The sequence below is a fragment of the Equus quagga genome, chromosome 2 (genome assembly GCF_021613505.1).
Source record: "Equus quagga isolate Etosha38 chromosome 2, UCLA_HA_Equagga_1.0, whole genome shotgun sequence".
Lineage (NCBI taxonomy): Eukaryota > Metazoa > Chordata > Mammalia > Perissodactyla > Equidae > Equus > Equus quagga.
The window spans coordinates 32,390,966-32,408,010 of NC_060268.1; the positions used below are offsets into that span (position 1 = coordinate 32,390,966).

The window sequence follows — 17,045 nt, forward strand, 5'->3', positions numbered from 1 at the left end:
CAGTTTTTTAGAGGTATAATTGACATAGAACATTGTATACGTTTAGGGTATACAACATAATGATTTGATGTGTGTGTATATTACGAAATGACCATCACAATAAGTTTAGTTAACATCCATCATCTCACGTAGTTACCATGTTTTTTTTCTTGTGATAAGAACTTTTAACATCTACTCTCTTAGCAGCTTTCAAATATGCAATACAGTATCGTTAACTGTAGTCACCATGCTATACATTACATCCCCAAAAGTTATTAATCTTATAACTGGAAATCTGTACCTTTTTACCACCTTCACACATTGCCCCTCTCCCACTGCCTCTGGCAACCGTCTATATGTTCTCTGTTTCTATGAGTTCAGTTTTTTTTTTGTTCCACATGTAAGTGAGAACATACAATATTTGTCTTTGTCTGACTTATTTCACTTAGCATAATGCCCTCAAGTTCCATCCATGTTGTCACATGTTGCATTCATCTTTTAGTTACTGAATTGTGAGAAGGTCCAGCGATTCCTTAGGGGAATGGCAGGAGCGGGGGCTGGTGTAGGGTAGACACTAGGGAGGCTCAGGGCATCACCTGTTTACCAACTGGAATGTATTTCAGTGTTTAAGCAACCAGTGCTGCTGTCTTGGTGCCAATTGGCTGACTGTCAGCCAGATTGCTCTGTAGAGAAGTTCTGTTTGGGTGATTATCCTGCAGTCCTGCTCAAGGAAATTCTGTGGCCCATTCTGGGCCATCTACAAAACTCTTGAAAGACCACACCCAGTGCTCAGTCACTTCCACTTTTAGGTTGTGAGGTTGCTAAATATTGCATAGAACATGCTTATAGTGAAAAATTATTTGTTGTTTGTCTGAAATTCAAATTCAAATCTGGTTGTTCTGTATTTTATTTACCAAATCTGGCAACCCTAGCTATCACTTTTGTGGCAACAGCTAAATGCATCAAATGTGTGAATTGCCCTAAGATAGCATCTACATATGATAAACCCACAGTCCCCCCAGCGTGCCCATTTAGAGCATGAACTTTTCAAAGTTAGCCTTAAGGGCAGCTTCTTATATTCCAACAAACTAGGAGCTACCATTAGCCATGCTCATCAGTTTCCAGTGCACTTGGAACCAGATGTGTGAAAGGCAATTGAACATGGACAGACTAGAAAGTAAATAGGGCCTAACTTCTTATAACAAGTGCAGTTTCTTGAAGATTCCATTTGAGAGGAAACACCATGGAGGTAAACACTATGGAGGATGGTTTATAAAATATCTGTAAACAAGGGACATGGGTAGGGTGGAAAAGACACTAAAAGAAGTGTGACCTGAGATTGAAAAGAAGATATGAAAAGCAGAAAAGGCAGGCAGTCATTAGTCTTATATATTGGTTGTACAAATTCTGGCAGTAGGATTTTGCATGCCAAACTTTTAAACTCTTTAAATTCTTCTTTGACAATTCTGTTTTCCAAAGATCATCTCAATCACCTTCTCACCTGTGGGGCCCTGCATTCTCCTTATGGAATTTGCTTAATTGGCCAGGGAGGACACAGCATCGGGTTCCAAGTAGTTGCATCTTGTGAACAGAAGGATATAATTGCCAAGTCCACACCCAACCTTAGGTGTCTAAACTAGTAACAAAAACTTGCATGCAATGATCACTTCCTAAATTCCAGACACCATCCTTTGAGGTATTATTATACCTATTGTACAAATAAGGAGGGAGGTTCAGTAAAATCAGGTGCAAGGATTTGAACCCAGGTCTGTCTGAGTCCAGACCCAAGAGCTTAAATGTTAAGCCCCTCTACCTCTCCACTGCTTTGGATGCTTTTTTGCTTGTTTGTTTTCTTTTTAATTTAACAAAAAAAAATCATTTAATGGAATGAATTGGCTCCCCTAATCAATGAGAAGGATTGAGAACCAGGCTCAGAATTATTTAGATAGCTAGAAACACAACCAAAATCACAATGCAGAACTCAATCCAAGTGAAGATTCTGCATCTGCTAACATGGGACAATAGATGCTTCAGTGTGCCTTTTAAAGACCCTGGGTTTTTTAAATGAATGAGGAAACACTGATGGGAACATATGTAGATTTCAGTCCTTCCACCTTCCTTCACCCCTCAATGGTAAACTCCACAGCATGAATTAGATCCAACAGCAAAGAATGCAGAGTGCTCTCTGCCATGGTGACTTTGTAGTAGATTGAAAGGGCCACATCCTTGTCTTGTTTTCATGGAAGCCAGGGAGAGCGTACCACTTAAAGCTGAAGGCCACAGATTAACTTACCCAAATCATTAGCATCTTCATAACAATGGGGCTTATATTTCAAGTGAAGTGAATTCAGAAATATCAAAGTAGCTTGTCTTCTGAAGGAGTGTGTTTATTTGTATGTGTGAGTACGTATGTGTGGTGTATGTATGCGTCAAAGAGAGAGTGAGAAAGACAGTGAAAAAGAGAGAGAGCTAGAGATCATGTGTCTGTTGGCTGTATGATAAATGATCAAGAAACCATCCAGGTAAAAAGAACAGTTGGAATTGATGAATTATTGATTGAACTGGAAAATCCTCTTTTTTCCCCTTACAAATTCTTCATCAATTTGTCATGATAAAGCATTTGAAAAAAAGTAATCTGATTTTCTTCCTAAACACCATGAAATGTAAACAGTTATCTTTCTAAAATTAGTTCTAATTTTGAAATCGGTGTGGAAGGTTGTTATCACATTTAAATAGAAATCCTAATTTATACCAATCATAAAGGTCAGTTCTTGTGCCATTTCATGCACCTCCCTTGGCATCCACCTGTCCTCTCTATTTACTGCAAGATAATAACAAATCTATTAACATCTCAGATTTCTTTATAAAACAAAAAGGATAATAAGCTTAGCTTAACCGTTGAATCACGGTAATGGTTAATGGAATTGTGAAATTCGCTTTTCTTTGATCTTGGTAACACTTAATTGTCCAAATTTCCTCTTTGTCTCTTCTAACAGGAGATATAATTGCTGTTCATGTAAAATTTGGACTCTTAAGAGTATACCCAGAGAAAACTTCATGTTGCTCTTTCAAAGCCTGAGAGTTTACAGAATTGAACTGAGTTTTACGGTGAGAAATTTGTCTAGGAATTTTGTTTAAATGAATTGAAATATTGCAGCTGAAATATCTTGATTTCTCTAAAATTCAAATGATTGCTCTTTTGCCACCTGTGAACGAGTTCCATTTTTTTCAGCCTCCTTTTTCTGTCCAAAAAACAAGAGTTCTGTGTGCCCTCACTGGACTCAGTGCTATGAACTTCGCTCGTCTCTTTAAACTCTGGTCTCTTTCTACGTGTATCATTCATGTTCCATGTGTGTAGTTCAGAAGAACATTTTCTCTCTTCTCTCTCCAGGACAAAGATGGGAATTTGTGGCTAAAATTACAACCCCACATGACTCATTTAGAATTTCAAATGCCGTCACTTTTGCCCACAGAATGTTCGAGAGCACTCCTATGTTAACATGAGGTTCCAGTTTTTATGGTCCAGCTATTTTTCTCTTACCTTTGCATTTTTACAGGCTTCAATTAAGGCATCTTGATTTACTATCATCATTTCTAAATAGCATTAAGAACTCAGCTGCTACATAAATGTCCTGTGTATGAACATGGTAAACTTCCCTCTGCAGCTATAGAAAGTGACCTCGATTCTAGGAACTATTATGACATGTCTTCAGAATACTTCATGATACTTTTTAAAGCATTGAGAATGACAGCAGTGCTGTATATACTTGTTTCATTTAAATCCCAAATTAAAATGATGTACAAAATGGAGGTGATAACGAATATATTTCAAAATTATGGAAATATGATTCCTCTCTCCTGCTCATTGATTCCTGAAAGTATACCCACTCCATCATAACGATGACCACTGTTTATTGTCTGTGGGGAGTCAAGCAAGCGCTGGGTTAGGAATTAGCACATTTAATTCTTAAAACAATCCTATGTGTTAAATATTTTTCCCATTTTACACACATAGACACTGGTTCATAGAAGTTAAGGAACTTGCCTAAGTGACGTAGCTGGTATGCAATTCATAAGTAATATCTCTTATTGAACCCAAGTACACTCCACTTCAAAGCCACAGCTCTTATCTCCTTCTCTACTTTTCCCTGCCTTCTTCAACTGTGTTCAAGAATAGAATTGTAGCCCTGGCAATGCGTAGCTTATTTTCTTCATTGTAATTTTTTTCTTTTTTTTGAGGAAGATTAGCTCTGAGCTAACATCTGCCGACAATCCTCCTCTTTTTGCTGAGGAAGACTGGCCCTGAGCTAACATCCATGCCCATCTTCCTCTACTTCGTATGTGGGACGCCTGCCACAGCATGGCTTGACAAGTGGTGCATGGGATCTGTACCCAGGATCCCAATCAGCAAACCCTGGGCCGCCAAAGTGGAATGTGTGAACTTAACCACTGTGCCACCAGTCCGGCCCCTCTTCTTTGTAATTTTAACGCATTTACATTTGCTTCCATATTTTTCTCTTAAAATTACTGCATCATGCGAGTATTAACTTCAAGGATTCATTACTGATCAAATCAGGGTCCATAATCTTTGTGTCCTTTCTGTTCTCTGCAAATTCCTTCTAACTTCAGGAGTCATTTCATTCTGGCAACCAGGTGATCGATTTTGCCTCCATTCAGATGTTTCAATGTGAAAGAGAACTCTCACAAAATACTATAGTTCTTGACTTACTGTAATGAAAAGAATGAACATTTAGAATCAGATTGGTCCAGTTCAAATACTGGCTATGCTACTCATTGTGTAATCTGAGAACTGACCTAATTTCTTTGAACATTTGAGCATTCTGTGAATGCTATATTAACATCTACAGCAGTGTCCAAACAGTAGTTGCTGGCCATCTGTGGCTATTAATTAAAATTAAAAATTTAGTTCCTTAGTCACACTAGCCACATTTTAAGTGCTCAGAGGCCACCTGTGGCTAGTCTCTACTGTATTGGATGACATAGATACAGCACATTTCCGTCATTGCAGAAACAGGCACTGGATAGCACTAATCTATAAAATGGGGTCAGTGATACCTTTCTCAGAGTTATGGGAAGGACTTAAGGCACGAGAAAACTTGCATAAGGAACCTAGCATGGTGCCTACTTGGGACAACAATGACACCCTAAAAGAATGTTAGTTCTCTCCCTCCTCTCCCCTAATGCATGCTCTTCTCATTCGCCTTCATTTCATTTTAAGTAAATCCCCATCCTCCCTAATTTTTCTATTGCCTCCTTTAAATATAAAATTATTTTTAAATGATACTTGGATCTTTGGTGTTTGAACTAATATTCTCAAGATAACTTTTTTTGTTGTTGAGGAAGATTAGCCCTGAGCTAACATCTGCCGCCAATCCTCCTCTTTTTGCTGAGGAAGACTGGCCCTGAGCTAACATCTATGCCCATCTTCCTCTGCTTTATATGTGGGATGCCTACCACAGCATGGCTTGCCAAGCAGTGCCATGTCCGCACCCAGGATCCAAACCAGCGAACCCCAAGCCGCCGAAGTGGAACGTGCACACTTAACTGCTGCACCACTGGGCTGGCCCCTCAAGATAACTTTTACTGAAAAAAAATTAAGGACAAGAAAAAGATGCCCAGTTATAGCATAGTCAATGACTGTCTGGTTTTACTACTTGGGAAGAAGGAGAGTATATGCAGCCATGGGTATATATGGTTTGTTAGATTCCAGATCTTCATCTCAAACTTTTATCACAAGCAACTTTAATCACAGTGAAATGCTTTCTCTATGGACTCCATACCTTCTGTAGTGATTATCTGTGAGGGACATCAATATTATTCATTTTGGAACAGCTCCAAACCCTTCAGAAGCATGTCCCAGGAAGGTCTGTACCTTAAAGAATGCTCCATTTTTTCCTCCCCTCTGGTGTCACAACTCAAGTCATAGCCTTTCATTTTCCCTCTCACATTATTAATTTTATTAATATTTTTGTTGAGGAAGATTGGCACTGAGCTAACATCTCTTGCCAGTCTTCCTCTTTTTGCTTGAGGAAGATTGTCCTTGAGTGAACATCTGTGCCAACCTTCCTCTATTTTGTATGTGGGATGCCACCACAGTATGGCTTGATGAACAGTGTGTACGTCCACAACTGGGATCCGAACCAGTGAAACCTGGCCACCAAAGTGGACCGTGTGAACTTAACCTCTGTGCCACCTGGCTAGTCCCCACTTACGTTATTTTATTTTATCATCAACATTGAATCCATTTCCAAGGAACCTTTGATACTGCTTGGTGGAATCAATCTTGGAAACATTTGACTGTAAGATCCCAACCAGTGATTTAGTAACTATTTCAAGCTTGATTTTCATATTTGTAAGAATAAGGAAATTTTAAATGAAGTAACACCTTTGAAGTCTAATGAGTTGGCTTAAATAAACAAACAAACAAAAAAGAAAATGGTCAGTGCTTTGCTGTTGGAGACCTGGGCACATTCCCAGGCCAGTCATCGTCTGGGAACACTTTCCCCACAGGGAGAGGAATCACAGTGTTGGGGGACCACACTCGCATAGCAGCAGCAGCGGGTGTCAATAAACTCTTAGGAAAACAGTGGAAGGAAACTCCCAATTCTTGGATTTCTCTTGCCTCTGAAATGATTGAGTTGGTTTAAAAATCATCTTGGAGCACAGGAAAAGTAATCAAGAACAGGGTGAACTCTGTCACCCTCTACAGAGGCCACCTGTGAAAACTTTAATTACTCTCTTCAGGTGACACAAGTGGAAGAAACCCATCCAGAGAGCACTGGTCCTGAAACACACAAAGATATCCCTTGAAAGAATTTTCTTTAGAGCTCAATTCTCTCGTGGCACAGATGTGGCACTGGGGCCCTTAGTAGGCCTTTCTATAACAACAGTCCTGTTCTGACCAAATGGCGCCTCTGCCCAAGTGCATATGTAGGAGGAAATTGGGAGAGGCAACCTCCTGCTTGAGCTGTCAGTTTATCAGTAAATATTTATTTCATATTGACATGGTTAAAAAAAAGTTCTGTTAGATGCTGGTTAGCACCCCTAAGAAAGTTGTTCCTTTCCTGTGAAAACATCATACCCAGGAAGTACTTACTATGTGCCAGACATTGACGAGAGTGTCAAACACATATTAGTTTATTAATGCTCCTAATAACCCATGAAATAGGTACTATTCTTATTCCCAGTTTGCAGGTGAGGAAGTTGAGACACAGGTTGTTTATATAACTTGCCTAAGGTCAAGCTTCTTGAAGGAGCAGAGTAGGATGTGAGCCCAGGGCCCAGGGCCAGGTTCTTAACTCTGCACACTGCCCTCATTCCTTGATCATTGAAAGATCACATACCTACTGCTCTCCTCTAGCTTCTCATGTATGCCCCAGTCTCTCCTCTTCCCTTTCAGAGTCTTCTAGTTTGTTATTGACATCCAACCCATTTCCATGGAAGCTTTGATACTGCCCCATGGAGACATTTCCATGGAAGCTTTGATGCTGCCCAGTGGAGACAGTTCCATGGAAGCTTTGATGCTGCCCAGTCTTAGAGACATTTTACACTAAGACCGCTCAATGGAAGAAGGCCTTAATCACTGAGACCTGTCCTTGCAATAGGCAGCTGCAGCCCGTTTTCATTTTAGCTGAGTAGTAAAAACAAGTTTCTGGCTTCTGATAGGCTGACCCAGAAGGGCTGTTATAAGTGTTGTATTAGTTTGCAGTGGGAAGCCACACCAGGAAGGCAGGGAAGGTGCTGTAAAGCTGAAACAGAAGGAGAAGGCGAAGAGGGTCTCTAGTTTTGTCTTTCATTTGGCCTCACGACTCCATTTCGAAGATGTGGAAAATAAGCATAAGGAGGATGCTGCTCAGGAAGAAGGTGAGATCACAGGACAAGGCAGTGGGGGATGTGACACGGGGTGACCAGGAGTTAGAGCACATTGCTTCCCATTTTGCCACCCCCCTTGAGCCGTGTGGACTGGTACCAGCTCTTCAGCTTCTCCTGACTTCGGATGTCTTCATCTTTGAAATAAGAAGGTTTGACCTAGTTGATTTCTAATATTTCTGAAGTCCCATTTAGCCTCCCAACAATTTGATTCTATCCAATTTCTTCTATAATCTTATGCTCCTTTCATAAGACACCTCATTCATTTACCAAATGTCTTTTGGCGTCCTTGTGACGTCATAATTTCCTCAGCTCTCACCTTTTGTACCAGACTTCATTTGGTACATTAAAACATACTTCTTTAACCCAAAAAACACATCTCCACCCATTACCCCACACATACCTTTATTCACAGTTTACTTACAGTCAGGCACTGCATAATGATGTTTCAGTCAACAACAGATTGCATATACGACAGTGGTCCCCTAAGATTAGTACCGTATAGCCTAGGTGTGTAGTAGGCTATACCATCTAGGTTTGTGTAAGTACACTCGAGGGTGTTAGCACAATGATGAAATTGCCTAACGATGCATGTCTCAGGACCTATCCCTGTCATTAAGCGACACATGACTGTACTTACTTTTCCAAGGCCATTGCTCTAAAGTTTTTCTTCCACAGAAATAGTTTCTACACTCTTACTAATTTTAACTCCGCTTTCTACTTGTTGTCTCAAGCAATGGTCACATGAACCTAGTTGAACCACTTTAGGAAACTAGAAACAGTCATTAAAATCAGGCCCACAACTTGAAATAAATTAGGTAACGAGAAACATGAGAATTAAGTAGCCTAACACCATGAAACGTAATCTTCATTTGCTTTACTTTTTCCTTGCCTTTCTGGGTTTTTCGAGAATGTGAGAGGGAATTATCTAAGCTGAATGATAAGGGGAAGGGCTGCAAAGAGTAAGGGCGTGTGGGATTTGGAAGTTTTTCTTTTAGGCAGTGTGTAATTTCTGCGAATTGAATTTTTAAAAACTCAGTTCTTCAGACTGATTATTCCCATGAGAGTCGAGAAGCTAGGTTATCTTGCTCTCAGGAAGTGATGTGTCTTTTTTGTTGCAACTACTCTTTTAGCCTCACCTCACCAGGTGGGCTGTTGGGCTGATGCTCTTATTGCCATGAGGCACAATCGGCTCCAGCTTCAATCTGAAAGGATGGAGAGATGGGAGAAACATGGAAAATTCACTGGTAGTAAACTCTCCATACAGATACTATGTTCAGTTTTCAAGTGGCTGGGTACCGACTGTTTTTAACATCATTACAAAGGACATCACGTGAGTTTAATGCTACCTAATTAATTATGTCTGTTTTAACTTAGTTGTCTAAGGTAGATCATTTTTAATCAGGCCTTTTGCACAGGTGTAGCTATTAGAGAGCTTAAGCGTTTTGAGGTTAGAACAAAAGAATTAGGTGAGGCTGTAAAGGAGAAAGTCTTGGCTGTCACTGGTCTTTTGTAGTAGGTACTTAATAATTATTCATCACAGAATAAGACGCTGAGATAAATAATGTGTAAGGGAAGTGATTATTTTTTCCCCCTGAAAATGTTAGAACATTAAATAGACCCATTTTTCAAGACCAACCAATTAATAAGGGCCTGCCCTGTTGCCGAGTGGTTAAGTTCGTGTGCTCTGCTTCGGCAGCCCAGGATTTTGCTGGTTCTGATCCTGGGCACAGACCTAGCATGGCTCATCAAGCCATGCTGAGGCGGTATCCCACAGAGCAGAACTAGAAGGACCTACAACTAGAATATACAACTATGCACTGGGGGGCTGGGGGAGGGGGAGGGACTGGGAACAGATGTTAACTCAGGAGCCAATTTTTTTTAAAAAAAGTAAAGTTTGTAGGCTGCTCATTGCAACATTACAGTCTGAGACATTTTTCAGGTTCCTAAATGACCAGAAGTAGTAACATTTTTCATGGTTATGAGAACCAGAGGCCTGAAAAAGAGTCAATATTCAAAGATCGATTTGAATTTCCATGCCACTCTTTCTCACTCATCTTCATGTTTAGATGGTCACTGCTTGCTTTCATTCAAAATTGTTTGAGGTCCAGCTGTTGCTATTCAGACTGCGTCTGGGGGATAAAGGACTTAGTTACAGTCTATGAACAGAGTCACCTCTTTCTTAGCTGATTTCCCCCGTTAAACTATATGTTTCTGAAGGTTGGAGGGCTGGTCTTTCTTCATCTTCATATCCTCGGGGCCTCGTACATAGTTGGTGTTTAATAATGATTGTTGGATGAATATGTCTTTGTAATGGAGTTACACTTTATAAATGAAGGAGAATCGTATGGGTGAGCTGGAAAGCCTCTTGATGTGTTTGAGTTCAGAGACTCTATGTCCTGACTGCGACCAGTAGACAATCCAGCTAGGAATTTTTGCTTGATTTTTCTAAGCAGCCCCTCTCAATTTTCCCCTAAATTACAATAAGGGAAAAGAATAGTCCTTCTCATAATAAGTTTTTCGTGAAGTCAGTCTTCTGTGTCATCTCAGAGTGTAAAGTATATTACATGTCCTCGGGAGAGGCCACCAGCTGGGCTGACACGCCTGTGCACTTCAAGACGCAGGCGTGTGTGGAGTCTTGTTATGGCAGGAAGCTGAGCTCAGGGTTTTAGAAAAGTGGTTGTGGCTTCTGGAACCTGATGGCTTGGATTCAAGTTCCACCACTCACTGACACTGTGAATGTGGGCAGGCCACTTCATCTTTCTGTGCCTCAGTTTCCAAATAGAAAAAAGAGAATACCAACCTCATTGTTATGTGTATTAATCAGTTAATATATGTGGAGCACCCAGAATAGTCCTTGGTATGTAGTAAACACCTAATAAATGTTGGATACTATTACTATTCCCCGCTTATTAGCTGTGTAACTTGGGTCAATTATGTCATCTTGGCCATGGTTGCTTCACTTTTAAAATGAACTGAATAATACCTACCTCGAGTCAAGGGGCTGGGAGCAAATGATCTCCTGGGACCCAAGACTTGCCCCACTTTCCATGAAATTGTTTGGCGTCCATGTGTGCTGGGAGGATGCTGAAACTTTACAATTGGGCTCCATGCTGTAGTGTCGAAGAGCAACAGTCCCTTCCAGCTTATGTCCCATTTTGCTCAAATCTGCTGAGGGTGCTTGGATACTTATTCTGGAAGTCAATAATTAGTTATGTCTGAGAAAATGGAGCCATCTCAGTTAAAAAAAAAAAAAAAAAAAAAACATCAAATATGTGCCACGTGTCCTCCCCCGACCTGTATGTTTGATGGTTCTCGTAGTTCTGAAGACTGATTTTTATCATCTGGTGTATGATCTAGTGTGATGATTCCTCTTTTCTCAGTCTTCAAGAAACAGAAGTCTGATTTTATCAATGGGCATTTCCTCTAGACAGGAAGCTTGTTCTAAGGCTTCCATGGCACCAATGCATCTTTCTGTGTGTCGTGTGGCCTTTTGATTAGATGTGCCCTAGTTAATAATCCCAAAATATACTGGGATCAGGAGTAAACAGGAAGGTGTCCATTTAGACACAAGGTGAAATCAAGGATTAGGAGGTACTGTCTTAATTTGCCCGTAGGGTTCGATGGGATATAATAATCTGTACCTTTTTTGTGTGAGGGTTCCTTTGAACACATTGCTAGAAATGCACTGCGTTCAGAATTTCTCAGTATTAATGGTTATTGGGGAACATTCAAGTTATCAGTGTGGGACCCACAGCCATTCCCCGCTTCACATAAAGAAAGACTGTCACGTTGCTTGTGGCTACAGCTTCTATTTTGCAGAATAAATTGCTATTTGCAGTTGGGCTCGATCTTCTTGCAGCATTGCTCAAAGAGCCAGTGATTACTATTAAGTCATGATTACTATTAAGCCAGTTTGACTCTCCTGATCCAGCACGGTGCCTCGTCCATTGCAGGTGCTTACTAAATGCCTGCTGACTGGATGGGATTTCAAAAACACTGAGATCTTCAGTTGCAACGGGAAGCTCTCCCAAGAGGCAGCTATGCAACTAGGAAACAGAGCTGCAGTTTTTCCACAACCTTCCTTGCCAGGTTCCCAGCAGATAATCAGTGTTGGAAACCACAATCAGCTGATGTTCAGTGGTGGTTTTGTCTGTCCTATCTTTGTTTTAGGCAAATTGGGTCTGTGATAGAGACCTGACTGGTAGAGACCCTTCAGATGTTTTGTCCTTTAGGGGAATGTGGCTCCTGGGGGACCTCTGATGAACTGCTTTGCCTAACAAGGCAGGTTGTGTGTTACTTTGTCCCATGCCAGGCTTCATTTAGTTTGTTGGATCACTGAAGCAGAGAGGCGTGCCCTTCGGCCACCAGGATTCCTAAGAAGCCAGGAAGTCAGAGCTGCTGAGCAGAAGCCTGAGGTTGGCACAGAGAGCGTGGAGGGTAATCATTCCTGCCAGGCTGGGGCTGTTTACTCCGCCACCCTAAGGCTGGTGGACACTGGGCGTGGTGGGCGTGCTTGCCTGAGTACCTGTTTGTAGAACACTGAGACAGCAGGGCCGAGCTAAAACAGCCGTAATCTGAAACCAGTCGTGTTGGTTTTCCTTCTCTGGCCCCGGCAGCTGAAATCTGCATTCCAGATGAAACCTGCTGGGAAGCGGAAGAAAGCACTTAAAAAAAAAAAAAAAAAAGAAAGCTTCAAGGGCAGTAAATTAACTGCTTTTGAGAGTTCCTGGCATTTTGAGATGATCTATTTTCTTTACTTTTATTTCTTTGCTTCGGGCTTTGTAAGTGGCTCTGGATCTGTCTGCGCTGCTAGTTTTTTTGGCCTGGATGCCACAGGCTTCTGACCATAATTTAGAGGGCAAAGGAGGGTGCGTAAGAAGTATTTCAGTCATTTTCTCCTCATTCCCTTAAGAATTTCTTGGGCTGCTCCAGGGGGTGGTTGAGGACTGTCAGGATCAGCTTGCCTGCTCAGCACTTTCAAGAGCCTCGCGCGCTCACCAATGAGGAAGTTGAAAGCAACCAGGAGAAGGGCAGGCACTGGGGCGGAGCTCGTGGTGAAGTCCAGGGCTGGGATGAGGGGAGCAGGCTGACTTTCCCTACGACAAAAAGCTTTTTGTCCCCGGGAATAAATACGGAAGTCCCAGAGGAGCAGCCTCCCCAGCCTGTGTGTAGTAAGGTGTGCAGCCTCGGCTGCTTCTAGGCATAAAGCTCCACGGACTTTTTACAGTTGCCCTGGGCACACCATCATCGCGCAAACCGGAAGGAGGGCGCAGTGAGCGACCTGAAAGAAACCAAGTGTGCTCGCTCTTCGGCTGTGGAGTCTGGCTGCCGGGTCCTGTTGCTCTCTGTCCTGTAAGTTAAGAGCTGATGGAGCGGATAAGCTGAGAAAGCTGGGGAAGGTAACAAGTCGGAACTCCCACTGAGGGCACTGCTGAGACATGGAGGACCTTAGTAACTCTCTGAATGGCAATGATATCTCAGGACCAGAAAAACCCGAAGCCGGACTGGAAATGGCTCAGTCGATCCTGAGCAAGTTCTCTATGAAAACTCTGTTTGGGTTTACAAGTAAATTGGAATCTGTGAAGCCTGAAGAGGAAGATGCAGTGCTGAAAGCATTCCACAGTTTAGTCGTGGATCCCATACCTCAGCTTGATGATCCCAGCAATGGCTCAGATCAACAGGAGGCAGAGGCTCAGGTTCCACCTGACCTTGGAAATGATGGGAAGACTGCAAGGGTAGAGATGGAGATGGAGTCAGAGGGAAGTCAGGCAACGGCAGAGGCAGGGATTTCTCTCCCTGGTGAAGAACTTCCACTCACTGCTTTGAGTGTGAGCAGAGATGATGTCATTTTGGTTCGTGGTACCCTTGTGAACACCACCAGTGATTCCGACTCTGATGATGGTGGCCAGGAGCCAGAAGAGAGAAGCAACACCAATGGCCCAAAGTCCCCCAGTGTTGTTTTATCTGAGCCATCGCAAGAGCCCAAAGAAAAGCCAGGAGATTTTAGGGAAAATACTACCACTGGGGAAAGGGATGGTGCAGAGCCCTGTGCAGAAAGTCCTCAAAGGACTCCATCTGAGATAAGTAGCACACAGGAGTCTGGCGATGATGGCCTTCAGACAGAGCACAGCCCCAGCCAAGGACAAGCTGGAGAAGAAGGTTCCCAAGTCCTACCTGCGGTAATAGACCAGAACTTGAGCGACGGCATCACTGAGAATACCTCTTCTAAAAAAGAAGTCCCTGGAGAGAAGTCATTCCAGCTGCCAGCCTTTTTTAGTGGACTTCGTGTGCTGAAGAAGGGGGCTACATCCGAGGGAGGGGAGACCATCACTGAAATTAAACCAAAGGATGGGGACTTGGCTTTGCTCAAATTGACCCAGCCTGTTCAGAAGTCTCTAGCGCAGGCAGGGCCTCAGACAGTGAAGGCTGGGCAGAAATCAACTGATCCGAAGGCCCCTCCCACTCTCCTGGAGCAGCTTTCTCAGCTGCTCAACATTGACATGCCCAAAGCTGAACTGAAGGCAGGAGACCCTGAACAGCCCAGAGGAGAAGAGATGGGCCACAGCGTTGCCCAGGAGAGCCAGAGCGGCCCCGGAGAAGCCCAAACCCAGAGTGGAGAGGTCAAGCCAAAGTCACCAGAGACTGCCCTGGAGGCCTTTAAAGCCTTATTTATTCGTCCCCCCAAAAAGGGGACCACAGCTGACACCTCTGAGCTGGAAGCTCTCAAGCGCAAGATGAGGCATGAGAAGGAGTCGCTAAGAGCTGTGTTTGAACGGTCTAAGTCAAGGCCAGCGGATGGCCCCTCTGATTCCAAAAGCGTATGTAGAATTGGATTTTGTGTTTTGGCATAAAATGTGATGCTGCTGTATTTCTTTTCAGGTTTCCTGTCAAAGTGAATCCCAGTTACCTATTGTTAGTGACCCTCTTCTAGGTCAAAGATGATTATAATCAAATTGTCCTTGTAAGGAGTATGGAGTTGGACAAAAGCATTTTCTTCCTTCCTTGCATTTTTCTGGAGTGTTCTAAGAGGGATATATGTGAGGGTAGGAAAGGAAAACTGTCACTCTGAGTTTAAACACTAAGAATAAATGTCCTTATAAAAACTAGGCAGCATGAGGAAGCGATGCAATATGGAAATATAGCCCAGATTTCCTTACCACTTAATTATACCTCTGTGAAGACTATATATTTTTTCTTTGAAGGTCTGCCATTTGGCAAAATACATGTTTGCAATGTGATTAAAATGTTCTGTGTCAGTTACAAGGCGTCCTGATTGAGCACTGGATTTAGAATGAGATCTGGGTTTTAATTCTAACTCTGCCGTTTACTAGCTGGGTGGCCTTGGTCATCTCTGAGCCTCAATTTGCTCCAGCAAAATGAAGAAAATAACCCTTATCTTACAAGGTTGCTGTGAGGATTAAATGAAGTTAGCGCATGGTAACCATCTAATTAATGAAAGCTCTTACTATTATTAAAAGAAAACTAATTCAGGTAATTTATAAAGACAAGTAAGGACCTATTCAGTAGATCTTTAAGGTTCATAAGAACAATGAATATAATTTCTTGCTTAATATCAACCCTTTTACGTAGTTGATCAGTTAAAACGTTGAAAATATAGAAGTCTTTGGAAAAATTCTTAGGTGGTAGTTAAAAACACAATATAGCATTCTCCTAATTGTAAAAAAATCAACTCCTTTAAAACTTGAATGTGAAGGTCATCTCATTCATTTTTTTTTTTTATATAGGAAAGAAAAAAATTGAAATTAACAGTATGGATCAGCTCAGAGAGGTGTAGCTTGGCCTACAGCTAATGCTCATGGAAAATGCAAAACTGGTCTTTATGTCATAAATAGCTGTAGAGTTGTTTGGGATACACTTGTAAACATTCCTATAAATGTACCTGATTGTAGTGCATTTGTATCTGAATCTTCAGCTCAAAGTTTATTTACGATTTTGAAAAAATTGTTATATGATAAAAATCATCTATTAAGGGTTGCGCAACACTTGGCCTTGAATTGTTTTTTTTTTTTTTATTTTTGCCCTCACTGATCACTTCACATTTCTGGAAAAGGATCATGCTGTAGTGATGTGTTTCAATTAAAGTAGACGAGAGCAAGATGCAACTGGCCATTAAAATTAATTTTAGAGTTAGTGTGTTTGTTTTCTGGGATTAATTGGCTCTAGCCACATTTCATTTAACTTTTTTCTTTGCCCGCTTTTTTAACAGCCTGACCACAGCCCCACTGAGCAGGATGACAGGACTCCTGGCCGACTCCAGGCTGTCTGGCCACCCCCAAAGACAAAAGACACAGAAGAAAAAGTGGGATTGAAGTACACTGAAGCAGGTAATGTGAAAAGAAGCCGGGTACCTGGGAATGAATCTCTTGCTGCAATGGCTGTTAGTTCTAGTTCAATAGACTCTCGGAGTTTGAATTTTGTTTCATTATAAAATGTAACGCTGAAGCCTTTTCTTTTTGGTTGTGCTGTTAAAGCGAACCCTAGTACATTTATCGTTAATGAATCTCTTGGAGATGAAAGGTGAATGCAATGGAATGAATGAGGGGGGGCGGTGTGTAAAGTAGGAGACCCTTTGGGCAACTAATGGAGAAGGTAGATTACAGATTCCTCAGGAAGCAGGTGGTTGGCCCCCATAGAGTGCTATGTGAGCTGGCAGGGTTGCTGGAAGAGGCAGAGTATGATTCTCCAGAGCTGCAATCTGATTTGTTGTTTGTGAGTAATTCTTTTGAGCTACAGGAACCTTGTGCAGAGCGAATGTACGGATACCATATCAGTTACTCTTTTACTTTTGTTAGACAAAGCTTTTTTTAATGCATGGCCAATTCTAAAGCAATCTAACTCTCTGGAAACCTTCCCAGGAGCTTTGCTTGAAAATATTTAAATTGAATGGGGATCTAGATATTTTTACTTTTTAAGTGAAAGATTCACATGAAACTAACAAAAATGAAGAATGAGAGGATGGTATATCTTATTGTATATGTGTGTCTGCACGTATCTCTGAAAAACGTTGTCTTCTTCCTCATATTTGAAGATTACCTATACAGGCTTATATTTTGCTTGTTGTCTTAGGTATGTATGTATATTAAAATCAGTCTCTCTGACTATAGAGAAATACTTCTTTCAGTTCCTATTCATTAGCAGGCACAAGTGGATCA

The 17,045-nt window shown here is 41.7% G+C and overlaps 1 protein-coding gene across 3 annotated transcripts in view; it reads left to right on the forward strand.

Moving 5' to 3' along the window:
* FMN1 (formin 1) overlaps window positions 1-17,045 on the forward strand; it is a 353,942-nt gene that overhangs the window by 70,699 nt on the left and 266,198 nt on the right. For 2 of the 3 annotated variants that reach the window (XM_046652860.1, XM_046652862.1), the window contains exon 3: window positions 16,100-16,217. In XM_046652860.1, the coding sequence (XP_046508816.1) occupies window positions 16,100-16,217 (118 nt within the window). Of the gene's footprint in view, window positions 1-12,852; window positions 14,691-16,099; window positions 16,218-17,045 lie in introns of those variants that run through there. The other variant, XM_046652861.1, reaches the window with a different exon arrangement.